The sequence below is a fragment of the Oryzias melastigma genome, linkage group LG12 (assembly GCF_002922805.2).
Source record: "Oryzias melastigma strain HK-1 linkage group LG12, ASM292280v2, whole genome shotgun sequence".
NCBI classification, from domain to species: Eukaryota; Metazoa; Chordata; class Actinopteri; order Beloniformes; family Adrianichthyidae; genus Oryzias; species Oryzias melastigma.
The window spans coordinates 21081302-21097386 of NC_050523.1; the positions used below are offsets into that span (position 1 = coordinate 21081302).

The window sequence follows — 16085 nt, forward strand, 5'->3', positions numbered from 1 at the left end:
GCACAAGCCCGTAAACAGGTTCCTCCTGAGCTCTTTTCTTCTGTCCGCCTGACATCAGTCGTTTTTCTCTGAGCCTCCTTCAAAGCTAAAGCCTTCAAAGTCCCTCCACGTACAATACATGAACATTCTCTATTTGATTTGGCTTTTCAGGTTAGACTCCTTGGTAAAGAGCTCATCCAATATGTGAAGAAATAATGTGCAGCTGTGATCTTTGATACATCACATTAATATCACATTTATAAAAACAAAAAGAAAAAATCCATGTGAACAGAGACAATGCATGGACCTCATTTCTGGCCTCATAAACAAACACGTGGAACACTGAAAATCAAAATGTTCTACACCCATTTGTACTAAATGGAACAAATGAAATGATGGATAAACCATAGTGCTTTGATGCACTGTGGAGTCTGCAGTTCATGATTGGCTAGAACAAAGTGTCGGCTTTAAGCTCCTCTTTTCCTTCAGTGTTTTTCCTGTTTAGCTTGAAAAAAAAAACGTGCGAGGAGCAAGCTTTTCTTTGTCGGGTTTATAGCAGCAAGATTTTGAGAACGAAATTATGCTCTGCTGATGAATAAGATGTTAGGGAATTGAAAGAGCTGTTTTTGCTTTTATTCTACTGTAAGCTACATTTAGTCAAATCCATACTGCTCTGAAAAATATATACCATATTTTTTGTGTTGTTTGGCTGGGGATTCAACTTATGCGTGAAAAAAAAAATAAAACTTGATTGTTGTTTTCCCACCAATGACCACTAGAGGACACAGTAGGTGTTCATGTCAGTATTTGCTACTGACAGCAACGCAGAAGAAGAATCTCTTTTGTGTTCAAAAGCGACAAAGAATTCAACAGATTTAATGGTTTATAGTGATATAAAGAGTTTAGTTAACTTGTTAGCATGTTTTTATGCTATGGTTATACGAGTAATTGTTTATACGTTGCCCAAATACTTTTAAAATATTGTGATTTGCCTTTCCGAAACATTATCGTCCACAAGTCATAACATATTGACATTTGGCTAAGGTGCTTTCCATGTTACTTTTTGAAGTTTTGGGTGTCCCCAACTAGTCATCTTTTGACATACTGTCTGTAAAATCAAGGGTCTGGTTCGTGGCCCGGAGGTTGGGGACCATTGATTTAATTAGAACAGCCATAATGTCAAAAAAAGACGAGTAAGTGACGCCCATAACATCAAAAAGTGACACAGAGGGGTCATTAACCAAACGTCAATATGTGACAACTTGGGAGTGAGAAGGTGTTGTCCTTCCAAGATAAAATATCTTATCTAAATAAATGTATCCAAAAAATGCTACTTATAGTTTGAAAAATGTTTCTAAATTACTTAAATGATTATTTTGCAATAAAAGTATAAAAAATACAAAGTTTTAGCTCTTCAAGAAAAGTTAATATTTGTATATTGTATTCTGTTTTACATTAAATAAGTCTACTTTAAAGTATATATTCTTAAAAAGCTAATTAAAGTCTGTATTTGTGATACTGGTGATTTTTTAATGATAACGTTACAGTTAATAGTAATGATGAACAGGTTCAGAGAACGCCCTCGACTGACTCGCTCTGCAGGTGTTTCATAAATGATAAAAAAGTCAGCTTCAGGAGGTCCAGATTCTTCATTCTATTTCCTCAAAGGTCGACACGATCAGCGCAATTTGGTCTAAGTGAGAGCTTGACAAACACAATCGCTCAAAAACATAGCGACTCCGATGGTGGAGGGGTTTGGACACATCTATTAAATGCTAAATGCAGCATGTTTCCCTTTTTGAAACAAAAATTGGTCACAGTAGATTGATTTAATTTACATCCTTTTCAGTTTTTTAACAAAAAAAACTAGAAATGTATTTCACATATTTGGTCACATTTATACAATAATTCCCTGAGAACGAGAAAACAAAAAAGGCAAAAACCTTTATAGAAGCTGCTTAACCCTTTAACACCTGAGGCGTCACTGAAGCACTAAATCTTTAACATGCTGTAACTTTTCAACCGTTTACACGATCGTGATAACTATTAAAAAATGACAGTAAATCAAAGAACATAAATGCTGGAGCTCCGGTGTTAAAGGGTAAAAATAGATTTAAAATAAATGTCACAAATGAATCCTTCTTTTCAAGAAAAATAATCTTCTTAAAAAAGTTATTCAATAGCAGTTTCATTTGATTTTTTTTTTCTTAAAATAAGATTTCTTGCTGTAAGATTTTTTTTTTGCTTATTTAACAAAAGTCTGCCAATGGGGTGAGAATTTGACTTATTTCTAAGAGGCCTGTTTTTTCAGCGTAAACTTTTAAAATCTCTTAAACATTTTTTTTTTGTTGAACCCAAAGGTCAAGGACATAATCAACCTTTTGAAATTCAGTGTGGATTTCAGGGTCACAAGCTTTGCCGGTGAACAGGCAAGTCCGAGCTGGACCTGCTGGCAGTGATTGATAAAATCTAATTACATATCCATGCACAGCGTGGACCAGAACGTTTGTGATGACTAAGCCGGTCCTGTCGTCTGTGGCGGTGAAGTCATCTCTAGATGATGAATTGTCAAACTGCTCAACAGAATGTGGTGAATCCTTAAGCGCGCCGAACACTTTGATATCAGCAGACTCTCGCAAAAAGAAAACAACCCGAGTGTGATGAGTCAGAACGAATCACATAAAAGTTATTATTTTTTTTATCTCTGCTACAAACTTTTGAACAAAACTTAACAAAAAAGGTGACGCAGAAGCTGCTGTATCTTTTGGTCTCACTTTTTCCTTATATTTTGGGGTGAAAATCGAGCTCCCTTTGTGCCAAATGCGCTTTGGTCACGCAGTGATCCGTGTCAATATGTGAAGGGACACACCAGGTGATACGAGCCGAGGTCGGTCCTGTCAGAACAGCACGGCGTCTGGTTCAGCCTGAGCAGAGCTGCTTTGATGCCCCGGAGGTGAAGGCAGCTGTGCGCACTTCTTCTGTACTTTAGTGGAGCGCGGCATGCTGGGAGGACTACAAGCTGTAATGATCTTCTGTAGCTGCATTAAAGGGAAAGCGCCTGAAAAAGAAGAAAAAAGAGAGATGTTTTTAATCCTCATAATCTTTAACATCAAAAGCTGTGATGGAGTCACAGGTAACAAACAGCAGCGGCGGATCTGTCCCTGATGCTGCTCCAAACAACTCAAGGAGACGCATTATCAGCCACTCTTTTCTTTTATTCTGTTGCAGCTTTAAAAAAAATTAATAACAGATCAACCGCTGATGAGCTGAAGCAGCACAGTGCCATGCTTCACAGCAAAGTCGACTTCTGATTTCTCTCCTTCACACAACGCTGAGACAGGAACAGCAACCCTAATTATTCGGAGCAGTCTCATCAGGATAACACTAAAATAATGACAGGGAGCTATTATTTCTTGATATAAGAATAATTGAACAACAACGATGATTTAAAAACTTCATTTAAAAACTAGGACATAGAAACAGATGTCTGTAAGTTCTCCTGTAGCGTTTGTAGTAAATAGAAATTGCATAGTAAGTAAAAAAAATAAATAAATACTCACCATCCTGGGCACCTGGCTGTGAGCTGAAATCAGCAGCATCCCACTCATAACTCTCATCCACAGAAGGCTTTCTCCTAAAGAAGAGATTTTTTTAATGTAATGGCAGTTTGAATGTTTAAAGGACAGTAATGGGAACTTTTTAAAAACTTAACTATACAATTTAAAACATTTAGTTGTTCTCATTGATCTGTTTTTACCCAAAAATTCCACGTTGGAAATATCAAATTAGAATGATCAATTTAAAAAGACACTTTAAAGAAATTGCTTATCATTCTCAGTAAATTAGTACTGTATTTACCAAACTACAAAGTGAGTTTAAAGAAAAAAAAAAGACAATGTGCCTTAAAAACCAGAGAGCCTTATAAATACATGGATTAATTCTGGTTGTGCTTACTGATAAAGGGAACAAAGTGTTCTGTCAAAATGTCAGCCTCTTTTCTTTTTTTATACAAGTTTGGTTGTTACTTTGAATTTGCTAATGTGACTTTTTTTGTAATGTTTTACTGACATTGTTTATGAGACCTGGACACACTATCCCCTCCCCTCTCACGTTCCAGGAAGTACCTGCTGGTCCCAGAAAGCAAAAACCCTGTGATTCTATGGGGAAATAAACAGCTCTTTACTCTTCATTGTATTTGTCAGAATAATCAATGCTGCTCTGGCGTCTCTTTTTAACATATTCTTGCAAAATATTTATTTTTCAATATATTGTTTTATCGCAAATTATTCAAGTGATAAACTGACTAATCAGATGCCTCAGCAAAAGTTGCCCGCTGGCCCCCATCTTGAATGCTTGAAACATTTTTATGACAGATTCTTCCGAGCCCGCTGTCATAGGAGGGGGTGTGGCTTTCTAACAAACTCAACTCTGATTAGTAAGAGTGGTTGCCATAGAAATGATGACTCAGACAGACTCGGACCAATCACCGCTTACTAACATTGTCAACATGTGTCTAAATATGTTAGATGTGTTAAGTATAATTTTTAATAAACCATCCATAATCAGAACACCGTAGAGTCATAAGTGACATTGCAGATTAAATTTGGTATATTTTTTTAAAGCCATTTCTTTTTAAATAAAAAAACAAATTTCTTCAGTTTGAACGCCACAGAAATCTGTGCATCTCAAGCATCTAAAAAGTGTCCCCATCCTGTGTGCAGTAATACCTTTGGTTTGGTATCGCTTGTTTCCTGGCGTTCCCTGAGCTCCCCGTGTTGTCCTGCACTGTCTCAGGGGAGCTGATGGGGTTGGAAGGGTCCATGCTGCCTCGGCCGCTGCTAGCATAGCTGCTGTAGCTGCCCCCAGACTCTGACGCTCTCTCGTAGTTTCCTACTTCCAGTTCCAGCTCCTCCTCAACAGAGTGAGGCGGTGAGGTGACCGGGACTCCTTTAACGGCGTACCTGAAACTGGCTTCTCTTGAGGCCTCTTGATTTGTGGTTGAGAAGGACACGTGTCGCTTTGGCTCGTAGATAAAAGCCAGGTCAGCATTTGGTACTGGCCTCTTTGGACTCCTCAGAGTCAAACGGTCTGTGGCAGGAGGGCGGTGGTGGGACGTTTGGATGGCTGGGGATGAGTTTGCAGAGTATTTGTGAATATTTCGTTGCGGAGCTTCCCAGAAGACAGGTCCAGGGGAGGAAGCCGCAGAGCAATCTTCCTGACTAATAGATTCTATCCAAGCGTCAGGAGCAAGAAAGACGGGTTTGTTTTGTCTCCTCAAGTCCAGACTCCGACTTCTCTGCTTAGATTCCCATCTCTTTGACCCTTGTTCTGAAGAACGTGGATGGTACTGGGGAGTACTGTCAGCAGACTCTGGGATGGGGCAGTTGAAGCTTCTGCTCCTCTTCATGTCCTGATGTCGGAGTTTTTGGGTCCGAAGGCGTCTGTATTGAACATGAGAGGACGCCTCGTGGTGTATTGTGGGGAGTGGAGGCTGCAGCTCAGTCACCTCAAACTCTGGCTCATCTACACTCATCTCAACGTTGAGACCTTCCTGAGGGGACTGGGGTTCCAGCCTGGAGAAGGTGGATGAAGCATTAGGATCAGATTGACAAGCTTCTTTGCATTTGATGCGACAGGGGGAAGATGTACCAAGGTAGTTCCTTCTCTTTGCCTCAGTAAAGGAATTGCTGCTTTGAGCGTCTAGCACTGAAACATCTTCAAGCTGTTGGCTCTTTGTGGAGAGATGTGGGAAAGCTAACTGTGCTTGTGAAAAACTGCATGTCTCCTCAGGCAGAAGCAAAGATGGGAAAGGATTGATACTCGACTGGAAACACGAATCAGTTGACGGTGATGATGGGTTCTTCCTCGGGGACAGAAGACTCGGCTGGGACACAAACGGATGGGCCTCCCAAAAGACAGAAGACGAGGACAGGCGTGACCTTTTCTGGTCTATCTGATTATATTTGTGCGGTAATGTCCTGCTTTTGTACTCCCAGGAAAGCTCTTCCCTTCCGTCTGGGTGTAAGGGCTGTGTCATGGTTCCTCTCCATGAGTTTCGTTGGAAGGTGTACCTCTGAAGCTCCCGCTCCAGCTCCTCCCTCTCCTGAGCGAGCTTCAGGCAGCGACTCAGGTTCCCTCGTTCTCGCTCGTCTTCCATTTGGAGCAGCAGAGAGCTGGCTGTCGTTGCTGCTTGATGCAGGCTAGATTTGATATGGGGGAGGACCGGAAAGACCGGAGTAATTCCTCTGTCCTGGTGCGTGGTAGCTAGACTGCTGTTGGAGCAGAGGCTGCAGAGGTCAGCAGAGCCGCTGCAGCTTTCCCGGTCGTCCACAGTCGGAGTGTGGCGCTGCAGGACTCTGTCACTCACTGGTGCGTAAGGAGGGAAATCAACGGAGAGCACAAACGGCACGTCTTTGGCGTCTGAATGCAATGACACAGACCTTCTGACTTTAGAGGGTCGGTCATGTCTGACATTTGCGTTACTGTTACTGTTGTGGTTGTAAGCTGGGACAGCAAATCGTCCATCTGGACCTCTTGAGATCAGTTCAATGGAAGGAGACATCAGGGAAGCTGTCTTTGTGAGGCGGCGCCCACCATCATTAGACCGACGAAGCTTCTCCGCGCTTGTAGGAAAAGTGTCAGTCTGCGAGGAGGACGAGGTGATGGTAGACGAAGGTGTGGGGTAGTCGGGGCTGGCTGGAAGAAGACTTTTCTTCAACAAACTGTCTGGACTGCTGCTGCCTGACGTCTTCCTGTGAGAGTGAGGGAAAAAAGGTGGCAAGAGAAATTCTAAGAAAAATCTCAGGTGTTCAAAAGAAAAACAGAGGCGGCAAACTAAGTGAAAGAGAGGGTGAGAAGAGGAGATATGTTGACAGCAGCAGGCGAAGCAATAGATGAAGGTAAGGGGGAGAGAAAAGATATAGGAGCAAAAACTTTTGGCATTTCCAGCAAATTCGAAGAAACGGAGAAGGAAAGGTCAATCGCAGGAACACAATGAAATGATAGAGGGGGACTTACGTTGACTGGGAGCATTTATAGATGGCAGGAAGGGACTCTGAAAGGGAGGGAGAGCGGCAAAACGCCGTCTGATTCAGAGGAATTCAACCAAACTGACCATGAAATAAAAACATAACCAACCATAAAAGAGAGCCCATTAAAGGGCCCCAGGCACCCAGCCTGTTCAAAAGTTTCTACAATTCCATTCATCAGCCACTAATGAGAAATGACCCAAATTAAAAAGTAATGTAAATGACATCAATAACTTTTACGGCTAAATGGATGGAGGATGGGGATGTTAATGTATGCAAAAGGGACAGGCTTATGTGATGGCTAAGAAGTGCCTCCAATATTTCATTGAATAAATGATGATATTCATGACACACTCCATCAACAGCAGCACTGTCTGCTGAGTGTCCACAGCCAGACTCATATTTTACCGTCTTTTCTCTTGCCGCGGCGTCGCTTCACCACGCGGTTGATGACACAGGCGGAGCCAAGCAGCAAGACTAGCGCCAGGCACATGAAACCGACCCCGCCCAGAACGCCGGTGAGCAGCGGCACCGGGACGGACTCCTCCAGGTGCCGGGACGTGGCTGGAACCATCCCCATCCCTGTGAGGTAAAGATGTTGGTTGAAAAAACAATGTGTATGGAGTAGGGCTGCACAAAAAGACTTGAACAAATAACAAAACAAAAGAAAAGGTATTTATTTTCCATTTCACTGCAACTGTTTTATTTTTGGCTGTCATGCGATTCATTTTTTTGACTGAATAAGTAATTTTGACCTGTAAGTGATTAACCTAAGTAATCTATGTTGAATTATAATAGCTGGAAAAAGCTTCATTTTGAGGTATTTTTATTTAAATTTGTAACATCATGATGCAGTAAAAAATCAAAATTGAACACAATCCTGCGAGGAGTCATAAAGACTTTCTTCACCCTATATAAAACTAGAACAATGATATTTTAATGTAACTATTAGGATAAATATGAATTATTATGTATTTTCATAAAAAACGTGAACATATAGAGAAAGTAGCCCTTTATTCAATATATGAATTAGCTTTTAACAGAGGTTCAAATAACTTCCTTTAAAGATACCCTGGATCACATTGGACCATCTTGCAGTAAATGTTGTAGTATAGTGTCATTTCTGAAATAATTAAAAAAAAAAAAAAAAAACTAGTACCATATTTTTACCGAAAAATCTTGAATTTGTTCAAAAATTGAAAATCTAAATTGTAATCTGGAGGGATGAATTCTAGTTTTGTTTGCTCACATTCCAATTATTTTTTCATGAACAAAAATATGTCAAAATATTTTATTGCAACTTTGTTAAACTATGAAGTAGCCACTCAATGGATTGCTGGAGCATTATGGGTACTGTAGTCAGATGTCTCGCAGGCATCTTACTTTCCTTTAATTCTGTGTTGCTACTAACTGATGTACTTTTCGAAATGAAACTTTTCAGTTTTGTGGCCTTTGTGTGTGGCTCTGGAGCCTCAGGTAGCAGACCCTTGCTTTAGTGTCAAACATTTCAAAACATTTCTAAAAAAAAAATGTAGCTCACTGAAGATCGTTTCATAATCGAAAAGTTTCATAATCGAATTGTTGCCTCCTGAATCATAATCTAATCGAATCATGAGGTGCCTCAAGATTCCCCCCAAAGAGATTTTGTGGTTACTTTAACCTGAAGAAGAGAAAGAGCGAAAAGAAGAAGATGAGACATGAGGAGGTCACAATGGAGAAACTCAACAATTTAGACTTTGCTTTTTTGTTTGTTTGAAACAAGCATTTTCTTCATCATTTGTACAAATATAAGCAATAAGAGGTGATGTTTCCCTCTGAAGTGATACTTTCACTTCCCTCCACTGCAACAGAGGAAGGTCGGTACAGGTTTACCAGCTATTACCATAACAATACATCACGATGTGTATCAAATAGTCGGCTTATTGTGAAAAACAACTTAAAATTAGAAATATAACAAGATTAAAATAATAATAATAATAATTATTGTAATATGTATTTATATTTTGTAATTGACCGTGGTAAAAGAAGGATAATGTCCTTCGAAGTGTCCATTTTCAGAACTGAATGGACTTTGCGAAAGCAACTGTCCAACGCAATCAGACCTACGTCCAGTAATTTCTGATAACAGACTCCTGGAAGGGCATTAACCCTTATCTAATAGATAATAGATTAAAATGACATAAACACAATTTTTTAAAAACAGCGCCAATTTGTCTATAATTAATTAATTGCAATAATTTGACACCCCTATTTTTTTTAAATAAAAGTCATTATAAGTTACAGTTCAACTTGTCTTAACAGAAGACATGTTTGAACTTGTATGTTGGGGAAACGCACCAAAGAACAAAAACTAATCTGAACAATTAACAACGATGTAGGTAGTGTTTGCTTGGGCTTTAATGGACTCCCTGTCTATGCTAAATAAAATAAACATATGAAGTAACCATTTAATGGGGTTTACGTTTTTCTCTTGTGATGCGCTTAAACTGATTTCACCATAAATGTTTTAATTTATTGTGCAAACCAACTGTATTATTTTTAAAAAATAAATATTTATTTAGGAAAAAAAACTAAAACAGTGCCTTGAAAGGAAGCTTCAAGACCTTAAAAAAATTAAATGAAAGGTAAGCTTGAAATTTGCTTTTGATCTTCCAAGACCAAACGTTTCGTGTCAGAGCTGTCCATCCTCATACCAACTCTTCTAAAGTCATGTGTATTTCACGCCACTTGCCTCATGCTGTTACTTTATCAGTGAAAGGTGCATGAAATAAGTAATCGACTTCCCCGATGAGCCCCTTCTTCATAATGAAACTGGAAACATGTTTGTGTTGCAGATTGGGCTCAGCCACACAACAAACGGAGATAATCAGCAGTGCTGTGTAAAACAGAATGAATACAGCTGCTGTGATGTTCTTTGGGCAACACCCCAGTGGGATTGTGCAAGCCCTCGCAGTCACGTCCTGCATCTCATTTCGCATTCGTGTCACATTTATAGGAATATTTCTAAGACTTTCACAGAGTTAGTGAAGGAACAATGTCTATCACTCAGCCTTCTAATGGGCAGCTTCCCGGGAGAACTGTTCTAATTTTGGTCTAATGCTGCTAAAAGAGAAGACAAAAAAAAACCAGAGAGAAAAGATTTCAACAAGAACGCTGAGAGGGGGAGACGGGTGGAAACAGAAGGTGGGGCAGTCCTGTTAAAGGGCACGGTCGCTCTCCAACACCTACCACTGATGTTGACATTGATGGATAGACTGGGCTCGCTCAGCATCTCGCCGCGACGAGAGAGCAGTCGCAGCTCGTGCACGCCGTCCTGAGGCCACCGACGACACACATAGTGGAGAGGATGAAACCACACTTTGTCAACACACAACTGCGCCTGCAATGCTAATGAAGTTAATCTGAATTCAGGCAGGCCGATACGGAAGAGAAAAAGGGGGACTTCAAACAGGGAGAAGAAGCAGCAGCAGAGAGTCTGAGGAAAGGATGACAGACAAGTGATGACTGACATGTAGAGGGCTAATTAAAGAGTTCAAAATAAAAACCAAGGAGGTATAAATACGATGAGAATCTCCGAGACATTCAACATCAGGCAGGAGGAGCAGCTCCACCGCTTTTACCTTTTGGAGACCCTGAATCAGGATTTCACTGCTGTTGGCACTGATGTTCCCGTCCAAATTAAACCAGTCCCCTTTGTCGGTTCGGGTTTGGAGAACAAAGCCGGTGATGGGGGGGTTCTGAGCTTCAGGAGGGGACCAGTGCAGGAGAACACCTGCTGAGCCCTGATTAGCTGAGAGCGGCACCGGCGGCTTCAGTTTGGCTTTTCTCTGTGGAGGATCTTATGCGGAGAGAATAAGAAAGACTTTTAGTCAATGAGGCGGAAAGTTTTTGACAAGCAAATTAAATTACTGCTGAGGAGAAGGTCGCTTATGCTAAAGCTGATAATACACTGCTGATGTTCACATACACCCGTGCAGGGGTTGATTCGTACGGGTCTTGTAGGTTGAGTTATCTGGACCTGTGGAGGGTCATAGAAAGGAGCGGCTGCATCTTAGGCATGTCCTGCAGTTTCCTTAAAGGTTGTGTGGCCACCTTAAGGCAGTCATGAAAATGGAATGTACCATTGTCGTGGTAAGTGTGTGAAGTATTTGTAAGGCTAATGTAGGTTACACACACTGTGTAACTGTAGTACGGTGCCCTAATGCCTCGAGTCATTAGTAAGGTGTGAATAATAGCTCCATACTGCAGCACTGGGTGTGCGTTTCTACACAAATTCTACAATGGTTTTCAGGCTCTACAAACAAAACATGTGGCCACTGAACGCAAACTGAAAGCTAAACCCAGTTGAGCTTTGATCAATCAGCCCGTCTGGTCACCATATAGAGCAGAGCCTTCAGCTACTCGCTTCCCCAACTCTGGAACTCTCTGCCCCCCAACCTTTGGAACACTGGCTCCTTCTCAGTTTTTTCAATCCAGACTCAAAACCTTTTGGTTTAAATCTGCTTTCCCAAATCACAACTACCCTACATCTATAATCTGATTTTAATAAGATCTCAATTTATTTATTGTGCTTTTAAAATGTTCCTAAAGTAATTTTATTGTGCTTTACTTTTTACTTTGTACAGTGTCCTTTAGTGTTTTCAAAGGCACTTTTAAATAAAAAGCATTATTATTATTATTATTATTATTATTATTATTATTATTATCAGGGACTCAGATTTGAAAGTGCCAACCATTAAAAAATTGATCATTGAGGAAAAGTTAATGATTGTGGTTTATGCCCTGACAGAATTATACAACGCAAACTAAGACATATATTGAAACCTCTTCCAGCTGGAGGCAGACATTCACTAGTAGCAACAGTTCAGTGTAAAGACCATTTGTTCTTGAACACGCGTCACATGCCTCGTGTGAAGATAGCATAAAGCTTAGAAGAGAGAGACGCTCTACAGATGTCTGCTACTTACTCTAATACGTTGACTTAGCAATAAGGTTATCTTGGTGGTCTATTTTATATGTAAGAAATTTGCTTTATTTTTTCTTTTCAGCCATTGACAGTATATTCACTAGACACATCAACCCCTCCCCTCTCATGTTCCAAATAGGAAGGACTCGCTGGTTCCAAGAAGGTCAAAATCCCATAGACTTCCATTGAGAAATAGTTAATTCTCAGTCATTACATTTACAGAATAACCATTCTGAATGATGCATTCTTCTTAACATCTTCCTTCTAATCCTAATTTTTGAAGATTTTTTTTATTAATCACAAGTTATTCAATTAATAAAATGACCAATCAGATGCCTCAGTAGAAGCATGTGGTTCCCCCTGGCTTCACCTCCAATGTTTGATTGACAGCTAAAAATATTCCAAATTTCTGTTAATGTCTTTAATGCATGGTTAGAGTTATTACCACTGACAAAACATTTAACTTTACATTGGACTTTATAATCAGAATGAACTCTAATTTGTTGGCTGTTAAAATTACTAATGCAAATGTCCCTGTTCCATTTTTCAAAATGTAATGTTTGACTTTGTAACCTAAACCGTGTCGTTTGTTCATGACATTCCTCTCTAAAGGACAGCCGTTCTAATCAGAGAACAAAAGACTGACTTGTGGGTTTGAGAACATAACCAGTCTGCTTTGATTCAATCTCTAATTGTCCACATCAGAACGAGTGTTTGCAAATGAAGATGGAGTTCACCCCCCGGCTCCTGTGATTGATACCGGTGCATGAAAAGGGTTCCTGCAGATGAAATGCACCTTTTAACTAGTGACAATGCATAAAACTGAGAAAGTGCCTCATTACTTCCTCAGATTTATGCACTCTTTATTGTCTGCGTATAAGAGTGATGAGGGGAGTCGGATCTGAATCCGGCAGCCCTGTAATGAGCTTTTCTATTAAGGTTATCCCTTCACATTTTTAAGTCTAAACGTTTGCATTGGTCATAGAATAAGGGAAATACAAACAACACATTTTGATTTTAACCTGAAATTAGAAAATAAAGATTACAGCAAAGTCTGCAGCAGGAACCTGCATTTTCTCTGACAAAAAATGTCAGTTCTAAAGAGAAAATTTGGAGGTGGTACTGACCCAAAGTCCTTGTTGTGACAATCTCACTGAAGGGACCTGTTCCAAATTTATTCTGGGACAGGATGCTGAACTGGTATTCTGTGGCAGGAGACAGATCAGAGACCTGAAGCGTGGTGTTGGAGGAGGGGGGCACGGGCACAGAGAACCATTCCTGCTTCCCCTCAGTATCACCAGCTGACATCTTCTTCACCCTGCAGAGGAGGGGAGGAGGAGGGAGGACAAAAACAGATGAAAAATGACAGGAAACTGGGTTTCTTTCATCATTCATACTCATCGACAGATTCAGAAAGTGTTAGAGATGAACCCTTTACAGACCACTGCATCAAAGAACTGACTGACAATTTACATAATTAACAATTAGGATGTTTTTTAAACCCTTTGAAGAAGTCATAAAAAATTGCAATATATTTTTTTCATGAGATATAGATAGTATTGACTATGATCAAAAGTGTTTTTGAGATTTCATGGAAGCAGCCATTTTGAAATGACCAGGAAAAGCCTTTCTACTGCTCCTAGTGGAATGAGGAGGAACTACATGGCAGAAAACATGGACTATGGCAGAATTTTTCACTACTCATTTCATCGGGGGTCTGCAACCCACATGCAGCTCTTTTATTCCTCTATTGTGGCTCTTTGGCTTTTAAGAAAACTTCAAACTTAACTAACTAATTAATTTATGTTTATATTTTTTACATGACAGATAATCCTAACTAAACAAAATGGTGGTTAAAGGTTTAATCTACTGTCAGAGTGGTTTATAATTAAAGCGACATTATCTTATTGCATTTACATGTATAGATTTTAAAATAATTTGGATTTTACACTAATATTGTCATGTTTTTATTAACTAGTAAAAAAAGAAAGAGGATGAAGGAGACCAAAAGTCAATAATAGAAAATGTCATGTTTCTAGCATTTTTAATTAAAGTAAATCTGCTGCAGCTGGACGATCTCATTAAACACAGGATGTGTTTTATTTTGAAAGGGACTTGAATGTGCTATTGTCAAAAGTGAAAGAGCATATGTTTGTTATAAAAAACTAAAAACTATAGACTATATACCTACTATAATATACCATATACATACCGACCTATATAAACTATAGAAAAACTAAATTGTAGAGAGCACTTCAAAGCTATATTTTGTAAATGAATGGTTCAATGGCCACAAAAACATAAAGTAAGTGTATTTTTTTTACTTTGAGGTTCATAAAAACCTGGACCAAATATTTCTTTAGTGTTAAAGGTTGCAAACCCCTGCACTATATAGAGCACTAAACAGTGTGTTTTCCATTTTATAGTCTGAATCTACAATTCCAAATCAAGTGCGCTAGAAATTTCCCATAAGTCTTTGCAAAAAACGTTGAGCATTGATGCTCTCCAGATTGGTGAATATAGACCACAATATTTGTGTTTGAACAATTTTTGATAAAAATATGTGTTAAAATGTAATTTTTTAAAATAAACTATCAACATTTTCAACATCAGGACACAGTGGATTCATAATTGGTCATCATAAAATGTTTGTATTGATTAGATTTCCACTTCATTTAATCAGAGACATCTTATTTGCTGTTTAAAAAAAGAAGTGAGCATTGGTTTTAGATAGTCATGCTCTATACAGGTATAGGTTTTAGTAGTTAGGGATAAAGGAAGGAATTTGGACATACCTATATCAAGTTTGACGCTTGCAAATTACATAAGGGGTCACAGAAACGCCTGTATAAAATGATGATACAGATGGTTTTATAGGGCTGAATTAATGTTCCCTGAGCTTTTAATTCTAATTAAAATACATTTTTCTAGTTTGTATCAAAGCTGAGGTTCTTCATTTGTTATTTGTCCATGAGGCTTGTAAAAATATCTTTTATTAATCATATGCAAGGTGAAAAAGTGTGGAGTTATTCTAAGAATTGCACATTTCTGAAGATATCAGACAAAGACTATTTTGTTTCGGAGTGCATTAAAAAAAAGAATTTGAGCTATAACTGTGACAACAGCCCTTTTTATTTCAAATAGGTACTGTAGACCCTGTACTCAATCAGTACTGTAATAAAGAGGAAAAAAACATAAAGAGGGAAGAAAAACAACAAAGAGGAGTTCAGCTTCCAAGAAAAACATCAAAGAGCTCCAGGAATGGTTTGATATGTTGGTAAGAAACATTTGTGTGAGTGGAAGGGAAAACGCGCCAGCACAGCTAGTGCAGTCGACAAGCATTAGCATTATCATGTTTCTTCCATTTACTGGAAACCATTAAGTAAAAACAAGAGGGGTCGCTCACTTCTCTCCATCTAAAAAACAAACAACAAAACATTTTCTGGACATGTTTACAGAAAAAAAACATGACCTCTTCCTTTAACTTTTAGCAGTTTCCAAATGCTGTTTTTCTTAACTTCTTTTCAGTGATGATCAAAACAAGTTTTAGAGGATTGTTTTTGCAGCTCTGATCTTATATATTACCATTTTTTTACATAATTCATAGCATCTTATGACACTTTGCAACACTAAAGAGCTGCTTCTTGTTTAACTCCTCCATCTGTGATGTTAAATTCTTTAGCTTTACTGCAATAAATATAAGCAGAAGACTTCTGAACATCTTAAACGCTCAGAACAATCTAAATATAGTCTTCTTGTTGGTTTGCCAATGAAATGAATTTTAACTGCTTTGCAAGTCTGTTTCTTCCAACGCTTGAGAGAATTTCCATCAGTGTGGTTTAACCAAGCCTTAAAGTGATTTCTAAATGTATATAAAAAAATAAAAACAAGCACAAATGCTTTGCAACCTTTTCACCATCTATTACGGTCACTACAAAATGATGCTTTGATTTACAGTAGCTCGTTTTTCTTTTTTTTTACTTTTCTCATATTATTGTAGCTGCCAAGAGATGATAACAGATAAATGAATTCATCATCCCAGAGATCAATAGAGTAATGCCTGTGCTGTCGATGGCTGCCATGGTTACAGCCCCAGAAGAAAGTGGGAGGTG

General features: G+C 39.0%; 1 protein-coding gene across 1 annotated transcript in view; it reads right to left on the reverse strand.

The window, feature by feature from the left end:
• Window positions 1–2069: 2069 nt before the first annotated feature.
• igsf9a (immunoglobulin superfamily, member 9a) overlaps window positions 2070–16085 on the reverse strand; it is an 85570-nt gene continuing 71554 nt past the window's right edge. The window contains exons 14-21 of the mRNA XM_024257748.2: window positions 13101–13291; window positions 10628–10845; window positions 10236–10320; window positions 7416–7589; window positions 6997–7033; window positions 4707–6731; window positions 3540–3613; window positions 2070–3037 (exon numbers count right to left, since the gene is read on the reverse strand). Of these exons, the coding sequence (XP_024113516.1) occupies window positions 2877–3037; window positions 3540–3613; window positions 4707–6731; window positions 6997–7033; window positions 7416–7589; window positions 10236–10320; window positions 10628–10845; window positions 13101–13291 (2965 nt within the window). The 3' untranslated portion in view covers window positions 2070–2876. The remainder of the gene's footprint in view (window positions 3038–3539; window positions 3614–4706; window positions 6732–6996; window positions 7034–7415; window positions 7590–10235; window positions 10321–10627; window positions 10846–13100; window positions 13292–16085) is intronic.